The sequence below is a fragment of the Chrysemys picta genome, chromosome 2, assembly GCF_011386835.1.
Source record: "Chrysemys picta bellii isolate R12L10 chromosome 2, ASM1138683v2, whole genome shotgun sequence".
Lineage (NCBI taxonomy): Eukaryota > Metazoa > Chordata > Testudines > Emydidae > Chrysemys > Chrysemys picta.
In genome coordinates this window covers 212,103,832-212,119,124 of record NC_088792.1, presented here as the reverse complement: position 1 = coordinate 212,119,124, position 15,293 = coordinate 212,103,832, and the positions used below count along the sequence as shown (strand labels likewise).

Here is a 15,293-nt window from a genome sequence, read left to right as displayed (position 1 = left end):
ACAAATGTGGTGCTCTTCACTTATCTTTTAAAATGAATTGACAAAGTTTTGTTGGTTGTGCATCCGTTTAGTTCTGGACTTCCCTAATGAGGGTTTATTTACATGTCCGTATGATTTTTATGGCCCATAAATAGGGCATCAGTTGGTCATATTTATAAGATGTTAGAAAAGTTGAACTGAACAAATATAGAGTTGGAATTACAAATCTAGTACAGATGAAGAAACACAAAATGAATGGGAAAATGGTGTAAATTGTTCTGTCAGAATAGAACCATGTTTTCATCATACTAATTGATTTAAGCATGTGTATGTGTGGTACTCACACATTTTACAGAATGAAAATGTGTTTTTTCAAGTGCCTTTCTGTAAATAACATTTAAATTAACTCAAAAATTCAGCTTCCATTTTATGTGTAGGTCTGAGCATAGTCTGCTTTTTGTACTAGTAGCCTAAGATTTCCTAAAATGAGCAAATAGCAAAATCCTAGATTTCAGATGGAGTGGCTTGGGTTTTAGTGACAGTATACTATATACTTAAGAAACTGTTACACATTTCTTCACTGTATCTGTGTTAAATATTTATCATGCCATATTTATTATTTCTCCAGTAAAAAATACAAATAGTAAATCAATCATCATATGTGTAATTATTGCAGCAGTAATTATTCTTGAGAAGCAGATTATCATTCTTGATGGCCTTTGTTCAAATATCTGATTTTTTTTCATTTTCCCATTTTATTTTTCTTGAATGGTGTCCATTTTTGAGTGGATTAGTAATATTCTGAGCTGAGGACAATCTGATTGTAAGATTTCTAGGTGGGATAGCAGCATGAATCAGCTGGGAAGTTTAAAGATTCTTTTATAGCATTTAAATTGAAAATGCTGTGTCCATCAAATATTTCATCTTAATTTTTTATGAAGAAACAATAGCTGTGAGTAACATTGCAAATGTTGTTTGTTAGAATTTCAACAGAAACCTAAATGCAACATTGATTTTAGGTTCTTTTTTAATGATTAGTAGCTTAATCATTAGGAGATAAGCAAGATCTGTAGTTTAAAAGTAAACAGTTTTTCCAAACTATTTCTCATCTACATTAAACTATTATATACATCTATGTAAAGAAGCTCTTTAAATTCATGAGTACTGTTTCCATGTCTAAACAAAACATGAGATACACAGTAAATTTGCAATTTGTCATGTACTTAGTAACTTTTTCTGATGGAAAAAGATTTAAAAGATATCTCTGATATGGCTGTCACTTTTGATAACATAATTTGAAACTTGTATCTTAGGGGAATAGTGACACAAGGCAGGTAAACACATAAAAACAAAATGACAGTTGAATTTTGGGGTGTTTGTATGTTGAATGCATGAAAGTAATGTTCATTAGAAATGGTGGTGTTAAGAATTCACTTATGACTAAATGTCTTTTGTTTTTTGAAAATACATTTGTGAATTAGTTTTCTTCTGTTTGCTTTTTTCCTCTTTTTGGTTTGCTGGTAACTATAGTCTTAGTCTAATTATCCTAGTAACTCTTGCTGACAGGTACCAGCTTTTGACATAAATGAGAAACAAGGCAGGGCAAACAGTAGCTTTCCTCCCCCACCCCCCTCAACATTTTAAAAACAATAAAAATATTTACCTAAGCACAAGGAAGACTATTGTTGTTTATGAAAAGCTGTATACCATGCACTTCAGGGATATGTAAATAAATGCTTGGGCATAGGTGAGCAAATAATTCTCCATCCAGAGACATTTAAAACAAGATATTTAATTTGAATATCTTAAGTGACTTAATCTTTAAAAAGAAGTCAAAACTGCTAGGTTGTTTTTAATATACGTAGAATCAGTTGCATCAAACTTATCAGTCTTGACCTATTTTTCATTTTGCTTGTTTATTTATCCTATTTCTTGTGGTGATTTTTCTGAAAGGAATCCTTATTGTATGTGTTCTATGTGATCAAAACAATCTTAAACACATACCTAAAAAAAAGGGAGGTGAAGTAGTGCAGGTCAGCTATATATAAGTGTGAAAGCTACAAAACAAGCCAAGTTGCAAAGGAGACGATGATGGGGGAGGATGACTGGTCATTTATATTCCTTTTTAAACTCAGAATGCTTGAGGGCCAGAATTGCCCTAATGTATTCAGGATGCTGTACTTGGGACCTCCTGAGCGGAGGAGGCAAGGGGTAAAGAGGAATTCAGTTGTGTCTTGTTTAAATTGGCCTCTTGAATGGCTAACACTTTTGTAACTTGGCACACTCTGTAAGATATCGCACTTAGGTTACTGACCCTTTTTCTTTCACTTGGGGGTATTTGTTTTTTGTTCTTAAAGTTTTTTTGATCAGAAATGATTTGTTTAGAAATATATGGACGCTATGAAAATGTAGTCATCCATGTCATCTGTGAGAGAAAAAAAACAGATATTCATTAGCGAATTTGAATGAAAAGACAGTCCTAATGTATCTTTAAATCCCGTCCTTCTCAACCAAAGTCAGGTAATATCCATTAGACTAAAGTTGTGTGTGAAAAATCGCTAGAAATTGTAGGTGTTAAATAAGCCACCACAGGGAGCTGGTATAGTCCCACAAATTTAATAGAAACATTGAACTCTGAGGACTTACTTAAGCATTTTTATTTTTCTTTGACACTTCCAAATGAATTTCCTTGTACTGATATTTAATAACCCAGTTTTATAATTCTGTGGATTAATTTATTAAATGTTTAGCTCCTAGAAAGAAGAGAAGGAAAAAATGTGCTCACTGTACTATATACGTATATTCTGCCTAAAACAGGCATGTATCTTGAAATGATACCAGGGCAATACCCTGCATTTCTTAGAGTTGTGCCGTCTTTTGAGGAAAACCAAGGTACTCTTTCCATTTTGGCTTCATTTGCAACTGTAACTTCTGCAAAGTTGGTAGTGGATGAAGATGATCAATTTCATCCCCGTATTTATGTTTGTATTTAATGTGACTAGTTCTCTATAATATATTTGAAACAATAATACATTTCTTGTATAGGAGGCACAGATGTTATGGCATACTGGTATTTAAGGTAGAAGGGTGGTGGATTATTGTAACAAAAAGGTAGCTATATTAGTAACAATAGTTAAGAAAGAATTTAAAATTCAAATCCCCATCAAACAGTAACACTTCTATTAATTTCTCAGTTAGCTGAATGTTTATCACCCCCACACTGCCCAACCTCTAAATTACATGGACTGGATGTTAGTCATTAGATTGATTATAGTCTAATCGGCAGACAGTCTAGCATAAACAAAACAGCAATTACTATTGGCATGATTCCTTTGAACTCAACTCAAAGTTATACTATGGCTGGTCCAAAGAACTTTTTCTGAAAGGCCTGGTTTCAGAATCTCAGAGGTTCTGGCATAATCATCTTATGGGGAGGGAACAAAACATTCATAAGATTCCACTTGGTCTGAAATCAAAACCATTTGTTTTGATGTATGAGTGGATTGTTGGCTTTTATTTGGCCACCCAAAAAGGGCAAATATTAGATATTGAACACAAAAGCATAACATAAAAAAATCAGATTTCAAAGGGATTTAAAATGACCATCTTATAATGTTATAGTACAGGCTATTTATAGTTAGATTTTTTTTTTTGTCTTGGCAGATTATTCCCATGTCTGATTTAAAAAAAAATGTTGCTCCCCCCCTTAAGTAATTCTCATTGACGTGGCTAATGTTTATGACTGACTTTATCAACTTGAAGATTACAAAAATGATATCCAATTGCTTTCTGGGACCAGTGCAAGTCTAATGGACCATTTCTCAGGAGCAGGTGAACTTGTATCTTGGAAACCTTCTATCTGTACATAGTTATGAACTGAACTGTTAGTTGCCATGAGGCTGAAATCTTTAGATAAAGATGCCTTAAAAGGGCTAGAAGTATGGCTTGGGTTTTCTAGTTGCAGCTAACTCTTGCAACAAGAGAGGCTCTTAATGTGGAGATGTGTAGGATAATATGTTCCACCATGAGCTAAGATTTCTTAAAAGGCTGTATGCTTTCCTGTAATTCATTCTGTGTAACTGGTTTAATAGTTTTAATTTCTTTGTTATGAAATAGATGCCTCAGTATTGAAATCTCATAAATTTTGTAAAAAACCCTTTCTACCTTTTTTTAGTTAAGTATTTGTAAATGAGAAAAGGACTTAAACCCCCTCCCTCTCCATGCCTGTTAAAATTTCATGTAGACATCTTCTGGATTAAATGCTTTTTTGTTTGAAACACTGATTAAGAACGTGGTATGAATACTGATATCTCAGGGAAAAACCTCAACATTTTGGGCAGGTCTACACTACAGACGGGATCGATGCTCTGAGATCGATCCACCGGCAGTCGATTTGGCAGGTCTAGTAAAGACCCGCCAAATCAGCTGCAGATCGCTCTCCAGTCGACCCCTGTACTCTACCCCTGACAAGAAGAGTAAGGTAAGTTGATGGGAGAAAATCTCCTGTCGACTCCTCCCCCTCCCCCGGTGGGTGTAGAGCCCACGGTAACTCGACCTAAGGTACGTTGATTCCAGCTGCGTTATTCACATAGCTGGAGTTGCGTACCAGAGGTCGACTTACCGCGGTAGTGTAGACATAGCCTTTGTCTGAAATATATTTGGAGTTTTCCGTAGGATTCTGTGGTACTGTCAAAAGTCAGTATTAGTCCCACTGGGTATGGGGAAAATGCAACTTTCTTATCCTATTTCAATTAAATCAGAATTGTGGTCACCAAAAATATATATATATATTTTTTCCCCTTGGGGGGACTACGTTTTGCTCTAACAGAAATTGTGTATGATTGATCTGTTGGACTGTGGAAAGGTACCTGTCTGGTTTTAAAAGTATTGTGCAATGCTTTTACTACAAAGCAATTGAAATGTAAGCATTAAAGTTGTTCAATTGTTCTCTTTCTAATAGTCAAATAGTGTAAGGGAAGCTTTTAAATAATTCTAAATCATTATGCAACACTTGGCATAGAAGTCTGACAAAAGATGAATCTTTGAATACAGAGTTCAGTAGTGGGTTTTGTTTTTGTTTTAACTTTAATTTTAGGCAAGTTGGGTTCTTAGCATGCATCACATTCCACTTCAAGTATGAGTAATTATGCTAGTTTAGCAATTATTAGAGATGAAAGAAATTCTGTTAGATATGAATCCTCCTAAACTTCAGTAGCTTTAGTTTTAGCCAGGATAATGATCAGGCAGTAGTTAGCCATATGCCTGGGGACTATGCTATAGCAAAAAAAGATTGGGCTGATCTTGGGGGTATTTTTATTACAACACATTACAATTAGCATTTTCATTCAGTCCGCCTGCTTTCTTGGGTTTTTAGTTTGGTTACAAAAATTCTGCTTTCAGTTCTTTTGTGGCATATGTGTGTAAGATGCTGTTAGTACCCTCACGAAAAGACAACTCCCACCTGTTCATGCTCTCTGTATGTGTGTATATATATCTCCTCAATATTTATTCCACTCTATATGCATCCGAAGAAGTGGGCTGTAGTCCACGAAAGCTTATGCTCTAATAAATTTGTTAGTCTCTAAGGTGCCACAAGTACTCCTGTTCTTTTCACGAAAAGAAGTTAAAATTAGGAATATTTTCCTCCAATATTATAGTACTAGTTAAAATTGTACAAACTCTTTCTTACCGTAAAAGTTATTTTTTTGCATTCCATTACTATTTTTGAAGACTTTTTTCCTCCATAATGCTGAAGTAGAAGAAGAAGAAAAATGTGTTTTTCAGGATTTAATTTATGTGGCCTGTATTCTTCTGGGATGTGCGTAACATTTATTTTCAATGGAGAGATACTATAGATTAAAGAACGCCCACTGTGCATGATTTACAGCAGCTTTTTGTTCTTACACTTCAACTTCTTTTACTATGTATACTCTAAGTACAGGAGTCTTGTCAGTTATCCACATTTTAAAAACATCCTGAACCACTGATATTAATAGCAGGTGTCGTATCTCCCTTCCCCCCCCACCCCATTGACTTCAATTGGAACAGGAGAGAGGGCTTTCTGTTTGCATTAGTAATTCATCTGAAATATTATTCCATTTTTAAATAAGTACAGTATCTTTCAAGGTTTGACTCCCCACCCCCTTCCTGAATCTCTTAAACCCTACAATATACTTAATTTGATGTAGTACATTTTTATTATTATTATTTATTATTCTTCGGTGTGCGAATTGTTTTACTGTTTAATGATACTGCATCACTTTTTTTCTTTATTGGTAACTAGAAAGAAATGTGTTCAATCTGGCTGTGCTAGCCTTTGGTCAAAGAGCCCTAGTTGAAGCAGGATTTGACATCTTTATATCCTACTAAAAATAAGCAGTGTTGGGAAAAAATATTCAGAATCTCATGTTGCCCTCAATTTTTAGTGTCCTGGATCTGGAGTAAAACTTACAGCTTCTTTACCTCAGATTGTATTTACCTGCTTAATGAACATTAGAAAACAACATCCCTGGTGACTGGTTTTTGAGTGAGATTTTTATTTTCCCACTCTGGATACTTTTGTAAAACTAGAAAGTTTCACTTTCCATTGTTGACTCATTAATGTCTTGAAGGGATTTAACAGGGAAAAAAAAGTCCTTAATTGTAAAATATTTCTTTTACACATATCAGATTAAGTGACATTATGAGCCATGCCCTTGATAAGGCTAGGCTATATGTGGGTCAACAAAACATGCTCTGGCTCTGAAGTATATTACCCTGGGGGGTAGGGTTATGGGTTTTTTTTCCTAATGGCGTCAACATATTTTCTAACTTTTGATAGTACACTTCTACCCCGATATAACGCGACCCGAATATAACATGAATTTGGATATAACGCGGTAAAGCAGTGCTCTGGGGGGGGCGTGGCTGCGCACTCCGGTGGATCAAAGCAAGTTCGATATAACGCGGTTTCATCTATAACGTAGTAAGATTTTTTGGCTCCCGAGGACAGCATTATATAGGGGTAGAGGTGTACTAATGTGTGTGGGGGTGTGTGTGTGTGTTTGCTTTATCTCTTTTAGTTGTTCTCCACTTCCTTCCTTGCAATTGTGTACCTTGGAATCTCTGATCCCCTAATCCCAGAACAACAGGGACTTCAAGATATATGCTCAATGCAACTTTTTATCATCCTAAAAATAGGTGGATGAAATGGTTGACTATTGGCCTTTGTGTATGACTTTTGGGAAGTGGTTGGGTTATGTAGTTAAGAGCCAGAGCATGGGAAAAAGATTTGTGTCTTGTGATTTAAGATGAAGCTGTTGAATAGATTCAGTGGAAAAGGCTAGTGAGCCAAATACAAATGTTAATCAAGAGAGGAAGGGGAGTGAGCACTGAGTACTTTTCTGGTTGCAGAAAAGTAAAAGACAAGAACGATAAAAGGAAGAACAAAAGGTGATGTACAACGTCGTAAAACAAATAAATGAATTCTCTGGAAGCAACTCCTTGATAAACATTTAGACAAAGAACAACCTAGCTCATTCAAATTAACACTGAAAGAACTGGCCTTTTGACTAAGATAAATGTGCATCATTAGTTTAATATCTATAGTTTAGTATTTATAGTTTTGCGGATGGAGTCAGTGGCCAAAAAGTCTAAATCTTGTTGCTTGACATTAGGCACCTAGCTAAGTGAACTGACCATTCAGAGGTGTTGAGCATCCACAAAGCTGTAGGTACTCATCACTTTTAACAGATCACTTTTAAATTCAGTCACCTAGGTTTGAACATTTTGGCCACTGGTTATTTCTGTTTCTAATCTCTGTGATCCATAAATCAGATTGCTTCAGGTGTGCTTTTCTTTAAAAGAGTTCAGCTTTTTGTGTGAAACATTTAATTAGTTCCCTATTTCCTAAGTACAGGTGCAGGTAGAGGCCTGCAAAAATAACCTAAATTCTTAATTATGTCCCTCTGCCCATGTACCATATAACTCATCATCTATGCCTTATGGAAGTGACTAAAGAGAGAGAGAAAACTTATGGTTTATGTGTCGCTGTAATGTATTATAAGGAATCTGAACTCTGAAATCATTACTATTACATAAAGGGCTTTGTAACTGCTCAAAAAATGATCTTGGATATTCTTTTCACTTCTTGATTTTTATCATGCTGGACTGGTTATCTATAATTATGTTCTTGAAAGTAAATAATAGCTTTCAGCTAAGTGTGGCCATTGCAGGGAGGGAGGGTTGCCAAAAGATCTGAGCACTGGATTTGGAGTTGGGACTCCTGAAGCCAGTTCCTTGCTCTGCCAGTGTCTTGCAATGGTCCTGAGAAGTGCGGATTTTCCTCATTTCCATTGTCTTCCGTGGGAGTTGGGGGCGCTCAGCAGCATGCACACACAGGCCTTGGAGTGAGCTTGAGGAAGTCACTTAATTTCTTGGAGGCAGATCCAGTTGAAGTAAATGAACTAAATACAGGGAAAAGGAGCAAAAAGGACTCTTTCCTCTCCCACAGCCTGTTAGCAGGACACGGAGCAAAAGCACTATTCGCAATGTCTACTGACAGTATAGCACATCTGTATAGCTGTGGTCCCACTGGATAACTCTGTCACTCCCCAGTGACATTCCCATACCCTCCTGCAGGATGTTGCAGAACACTGCTTGCAGTGTGCAGGGGTTCCTGTTCTCATTGCATAGACTGCACCCAGTGGGAGGTCAGTGCAATTGCAACAGTTTGGCTTCTTTTTGTATTACTGCAAAAGAGGTGGAGTAAAGTGAGAACTTGGCCCTCAGCATCTTAGTTTCATTATCTGTGAGCGTATAATAATGCCTCATTGGGATGTTGTGAAATTTAAAGGTTATAAAAACTTTGAGATTCTTGGATGAATGGCACTTCGTAAAATGCATAGTCTTGTTATCAACTTACCAACCAAAACAATTTAAAATATAGTCCAAGTGTTTGTTCATGGATGAGAGATTAGGGAGGCAAGGTCAATACACAGAACTGGTCTAACTGTCTTGAAAACAAAATAGGTTAGAAAGACACTAGAATTCTGTGTGGTTGGAAGGAGTCTCTGTTCTGCTTTTCTCACCCATAATATTCCATAGATGTGACTGTCTCTTTACATGATTCAGTTTGTCACATTGGGACGCTGTAATCCTTGAATAAAGAATATGAGGGCTGAAAGAGAACTGTCCAAAGTGTGTGTGTGTGTCTTTTAAATGTGCCTAACCAGAAAGGTTATCTTTTTAGGTACCGCCTAAGAAAATACTACTGTTTCAACCAACACAGCTGAATTGGGAGCCACACACTGCTCCCAGTTTAGCTTTTATACAAGAATAACTGAAAAAGAAGCTCAATAGAGGGACAGGCTGGAGAGGAGAGTGTGTAAAATGGATAAGAATGTCAGGAGGGGTGTGTGGCAGCCTCTGTCTGTAGGAGGAAGAACGTGTGAGGGGATGAAGGTTGGTAATAATAATGAGCATTCAGTTCTGTTATTTTAAACAACCTCGTCCCCCAAGAATTCTTTACACTTCTAAGTTGTGGTTTAAGAAAATATCATTACATTACAGCTTAAAAATAATGGGAGGCAGGGTATGCAACTAAACTGAACCCTTCCTTCCTTTTCCAGTGTTATCTCAAATATATGTATATTGATAGGATTATTACTTTTTTAAAATTGTATTAAATGGCACTTGAAATTTTTCTTCGTTGGTACAGTAGAACCTCAATTTTATGAACACCAGTCTTCACAAACAACTAATTATATGAATCATTTTTCCGGGTGTATGTGTGGGGAAATCATATAACGAAAGTGTTGTCAATTAAAGAACAAGTCAACGTTGCTTCAGATTCCAGTGCCTTCAGATTCTGATGCCGTTGGTGCATTGGAAATTGCTTTGCAGTGGCTTGAAGGACAAGAAGAAAGTGATGCAGTGCACCATATTTCAACTTATGCACTGTACCTGTTGTAATTTTGAGACATTTGATTTTATGAACTCCTCAGTCCTCCATTTTAGTTAATAAAAGAGGCCGCACTCTAGTGTATCTTTAATGGAAGTGTATTGATACTGTTTAAGGTGGTTCAGAAAATTAGACCTTGTCTGATGTTTGATCAGGATGGTTATTGACCAGTAAGAATGCAAGATGTCTCAATACAGTTTTGTAATGTACTTTATATGTTTGCTAACCTTACTGAAGTAGGATTGTATTGTCCTCTCAGAGTCACATTTGTGACTTTTATTGGCACCAGTTGGAGTGAGAATATGTGCGTGTATCTATGTCTACAGGGAGAATTTGGCTGATGATGACTTTTAAAGAAAGCATGAAGGGTGTAGAGGAAGTGGAGAAAGAATAAACGAGAGGAACTATTTTAGGGTGTGATCCTGCAATTAACCCCACACTTTATTGATTGCAGCTGGCATTTCCCATACAAATTAAACCTTTTATTAAAATATGTTCTAAAGGCATGGCCCTGCAAAGTGCTGCAAGTCCACAAAATCCATCGAATGTAAATGGGATTTGAGAGGCTCAGCACTTTGCAGGACTGAACCTTAAATTTGCCTCTGCTGTGTGACTAATCTACCTGATCATATTAAATATCTATGCATAGATGGTGGCAATAAGTATCTCTTCTTAGTTTGTATGTGGACATGAAGAGAGAGGAAAAGCAGAAAGATACTTCCAGAAATGACAGTAATTTTTAGATACTAAAATAATGGCACACATGTTTTATTTCTGTTCTGTCTGGGTAGCTCTGTAAATTGTATATTGATTATGCTAATACGGCTAGCTTACTTATCTGCAGATATTATTCAAACATGCATGGAATGCATGCTTTATAAAGTAATCATCATAGGAAGGATACTTTTGTGGAAGAAAAGTTTTAAATTCAAGTACCAATGTTAAGCATATGGCAAGTTATATTGAGTTATAGGAAATATAAGTTATATATATATATATATATATATTGTAAACCAAATCTTCTCATACCCCTAGCAATCTTGGTTGCTGTGTTATGTTTTGTTTTGTTTCACATCCCTTAAATAAAGTGTTTTTAGGAAGGCTACTAAATCAATAACAGTCTGTTTACAGTTTATTTTGGGATATGTGGCTTCTTTTGCTTTGTTTAACAAGCTGAAAAGAGCCTCAGATGTTCAGGGAAGTATGCATTCTCTCTCTCTCTTTAATTTATTAACCTACCCATAGTAGAAGAAAATAGTCTTTTTTCAATTATCTGTAGCTTGTATTTTGTTATAGTTTATAATAGCTCAAAAGCCATAAATCATAGCCTCTGTTCTCCATAAACGATTCCCTCTCAGTGAAAATGCACCTTTTCATAGTACTCCCACATTTCTATTTTCGTCCATTCCTTTTTCCATATGAGGTCTCCCCAAGCATGCACCACTGTTGTCTGCTTCTACTAACAGACTGACCCTTCTATGTGGGGTAGCCCGGTTAGTTAGCAGAATATGAGAGTTCTTCCACTGTTAGCTTTATGAACTCTCCTCCACGTACATAAGCTTTGTGCCACCTTGACAATCTTCTAGGGATGAGGAGTGAAATTCTGGTTGACCAGCAGAAGTTGCAGTAAATTAGTGAGAGGTTAACTCTGCTGTCAGAATCTATGGGCCAAATCTGTTTGTTCCTCCACTTAGTAGCTTCAGAGAGACTATTGCGTAAAAAAGCAAGTAAAGATTTAGCCCTAACAATGTTGGTTTTTCAACTTTCCTAGAACCCTCTGAGTCTGGGCATGCAAGACAGTCTGAATTCAAACCAGAGTATTCGCAGGCTAACAAGTAGCTCTGCCTCTTGGATTGCAAAGCTCAACATATAGATATATGAAATATATATAGATATATCTATATATCTCTCTACATATCCATGTGTATATATAAAAGTTCTTGTTTAGAAATGCATTTTTGTAGTATTAAACTTTACTACAAAATGCTGTTATGAGTCGAAACCCACCAGACTTTATAAAGGTGAAGACAGCTGCAATACTGGAATTCTATTTTCCCTGACTGAAATCTTCTTTAAAAAAATAAAAAATTATATGCAAATAGAATTTTCCACAATCAAGGAGTGCAGTCCCACAATCGTTTTGGTGAGCGATTCTTGTTTAGGAACACTTTTTTTTTTTTTTAATTTCATCATGTAATTGTATAGTAGGGAATTGATGGTTTATTGCTTTAAGTAGCTGGCAACGTTCTCTGATCTAGTTAGCAAAGAAATATTTCCACCGCTAGCAAAACAGGTGACTCTGCGGTCATAAACACTTAACTGTTCAGACAAAAATATTGTTTCTCTGAAATAATGATGTCACAAAAGTATCTAGAATTAATATTCAGCCATAGCAGCATAACATGATTGGAAACACAGGATTTAGCTCTTCATATGTCCTGAGGTTTCTTCTTTTATTGACATTTGATTACTTTTACTATCCCGGAGTTCTCTCTTCTTATGGTAGGCCATGCTAAATACTTTACATATTAAAAAAAAAAAAAAAGTCTGGAGAAATCAAAAACCCTTGTTCACAAATATAATCCTAGACTATAAATCTTTGTTTTTCACAGTATTAACTAGAAATATTTGACATATGCTGCTGCAGTCCACATATCCTTCCTATACTTATTTTGAATGTAGTTTGGTAGCCAAAAGCTTTTGACTCATATTAGTATAAAGTGTAAAGCGGAGGGATATTGTTGAAAATTGCCTTTGTTTATCAAAAGGAAACACAATGCTTCAGTTAATGCTTGGGGAAGTTAACATTGAAGTTGGGTATGAGATGTAGGGGTGAGGTTTATCCAAGTGAGTTTAACATGGTATGATAACTGGAAGTTCTTCACACAGCGCACAGTCAACTTGTGGAACTCCTTGCCTGAGGAGGTTGTGAAGACTAGGATTATAATAGGGTTTAAAAGAGAACTGTATAAATTCATGGAGGTTAAGTCCATTAATGGCTATTAGCCACGATGGGTAAGGAACGGTGTCCGTAGCCTCTGTTTGTCAGAGGGTGGTGATGGACGGCAGGAGAGAGATCACTTGATCATTACCTGTTAGGTTCACTCCCTCATTGGTAGACAGGATACTGGGCTGGATGGACCTTTGGTCTGACCCAGTAGGACTATTCTTATGTTCTTATGTTATGTTCTTATAAATGACAATGAAGGCTAACATTCTTATAAACAGGCTATGAGAAGACTTAATCCAGTTCCTTTTTAGTACTTTGTGGCTACAGGGTGATGGACTGGACTATAATTACCTAACGTAGCAAACAATTGTTATTAGTTGGAGGAAGAATCTGGCCATGGTGTAAAGAAGAACTAGTTGATATTTTGTAGCCTAACTCTATGATAAAGGTTCCTTATTCTAGAGCTTTTGTTTTTGTTCTGTTCTCCTCTCTACCACATTTTTCTTTTCAAAGGTTCATCTTTCCTGACAAACACGTCAGTCTAGTTGACTGTTATTGGCAAGTTCTTTATGCCTGTTGTGACCTACTTGGCTCTTTTGTGACTAAGAATCCATAAAGAGCTTGAACAACAGTTTAAAAAAGATGCTAACCACAAAGTTACCTGCTAACATGCTGGTCAGAAGTTTCCTTTCTCTTTTTTAATGTAACACGTATGGAAGTTGAACTTTGATAATGTGCACACTTTGGAGTTCTCATACAGGAGAGTCTATTTCTCCAGAAAAGATTTAAAAGCAGAGTACTAGACTAACAGCAGTTATTTTTATAAAATATACTATGGTACATTTACTAAAAATAAGCTCTTTTGAGATAGTCTTCAGGTGTTTTTATATATTAATTTTCAAAATTCTGCAACTTGCAACGTGTCTGTCAAACAGTAGTGCAAATTAACAAAATTTTGCTCTGTATATATATCTGCCTCCATTAGTAAGGGGATGTTCTGGTACCTCTGCTGATGAAAGTAGTCAATGCATTTCTGTAGAAAGACTTAGTCCCCCAGTTTACATACCTTAAAGGCAGAAGTGAAGACCTACTTAAAGCAAAACAAAACAAATCTTGTTAACATCCTAGAAGGCTACTGTCTGGTCTCTAAACGTCCCTTTTTGGGAACAGCTGTTGGGAAGGTCATTTTATATCTTTTAAAAATCTCACGATTTTTAATTCACTTTCATGATTTTTGAGGCCTGCTCATGCTTTTTGAATACTTGGTGATACTGTAAACATGAAGTGTCCCCTCTACACTTTTTCCCCGCTGGAAGGGAGAAGGGACTCTTTTTCTCTACTGCACCTTCAACTCAAAGATTTCTCACCTTTGGGAGCATAATAAGGAAGTAGTTCTGCTACTTGACTCCTCCCCTATCTTCACTTTGGTGGGTCATTTTCTGCTGTGAATAGCTCCAGTGCCTGCCTCTGCAGCACCCTGTAGCTTCCCAAAGCAGTCACAGAATGAAGCTGACATGATTCTTGTCCGTTTCACTGCTGCCCAGAGAGTTTTTGAATAGTCAGTCTGGCCAGAGTGGTGTGTGCTTAGGGAAGCTGTGAGCCATAATAAAGATGCTGGCATGGTCTGTTTGCAGACTCAGTAAGACAGCATTGTTTTGGTTCACTTTTGCAAGGGTATCTTCACAACTGTAATGTTAGCTTTTTTTAAAAAAAAATCTTAAATTTAGTGGAAATTAATGGTTTAGCACCCACTCCCGCTTTGCCAGAAAAAGCTTCCCACTTAACAATGTAGAGTAAGTGAATGGAGTCTCCATGCCTTGTCTTAGTCCTTAATTCAGTTATGTAACAGAATACAGTACCGTGGATTGAAAACAGATATCCCAGAGGAAATTTGACTTGTTTCTTAATCCATGATATCTCTTTGGTCACTCTGCTGCACAGAAGCTACATGCTTTTGGACAAAGTGTGGTGCTATGGTCTGTTTTGAGGTTTTGCACCTTGCAGTGGTTCTGTACTAGGCAATGTTCTCTTGCCCTGTTGCACAAGCATTACTGGCTTTCAGAACTGAAACTAGGGAGATGACGCATGAGTCATTTCAGCTATCCACCTAATGTCTTGTGTTTTTTTGTTTTTGTTTGTTTACCTTTTCCTGGCAGTAGAAGAAAATGAAACGGAGGACCAGCAGGCGGGTGTGGGACAGATAGCCGCACAGACTGGTAATGCTGAATTCCTTCATTAGTGCTTGTTTGCTGTTTTACAACAGTGTGAGATTTATTTTTTCAAAGTCTGCTCTCATCTTACTGAATTTCAACTTCGAATGCACTTCTAAAGCCCAGGAAAAAAAAATCCCACTTTTCAAAGTCAGAAAATCAGGAATATTGTTGTTTGTAGCGTATCCAACTGAAAGGGAAGCATTAACCTTTA

At 36.5% G+C, this 15,293-nt stretch overlaps 1 protein-coding gene across 16 annotated transcripts in view; it reads left to right on the top strand.

Moving 5' to 3' along the window:
• Positions 1–15,293, top strand: part of ZNF521 (zinc finger protein 521) — a 277,408-nt gene that overhangs the window by 3,404 nt on the left and 258,711 nt on the right. For 9 of the 16 annotated variants that reach the window (XM_065585398.1, XM_065585397.1, XM_065585392.1 and 6 more), the window contains one exon: positions 15,026–15,085. The exons of 5 other annotated variants lie outside the window; for them this stretch is intronic. Coding sequence is in view for 8 of the 11 variants with exons in the window: in XM_065585382.1 (XP_065441454.1) it covers positions 15,026–15,085 (60 nt within the window). In the remaining 3 variants the exon portion in view is untranslated. The remainder of the gene's footprint in view (positions 1–15,025; positions 15,086–15,293) is intronic. 2 more of the 16 variants (XM_065585388.1, XM_065585383.1) reach the window with 1 other exon arrangement.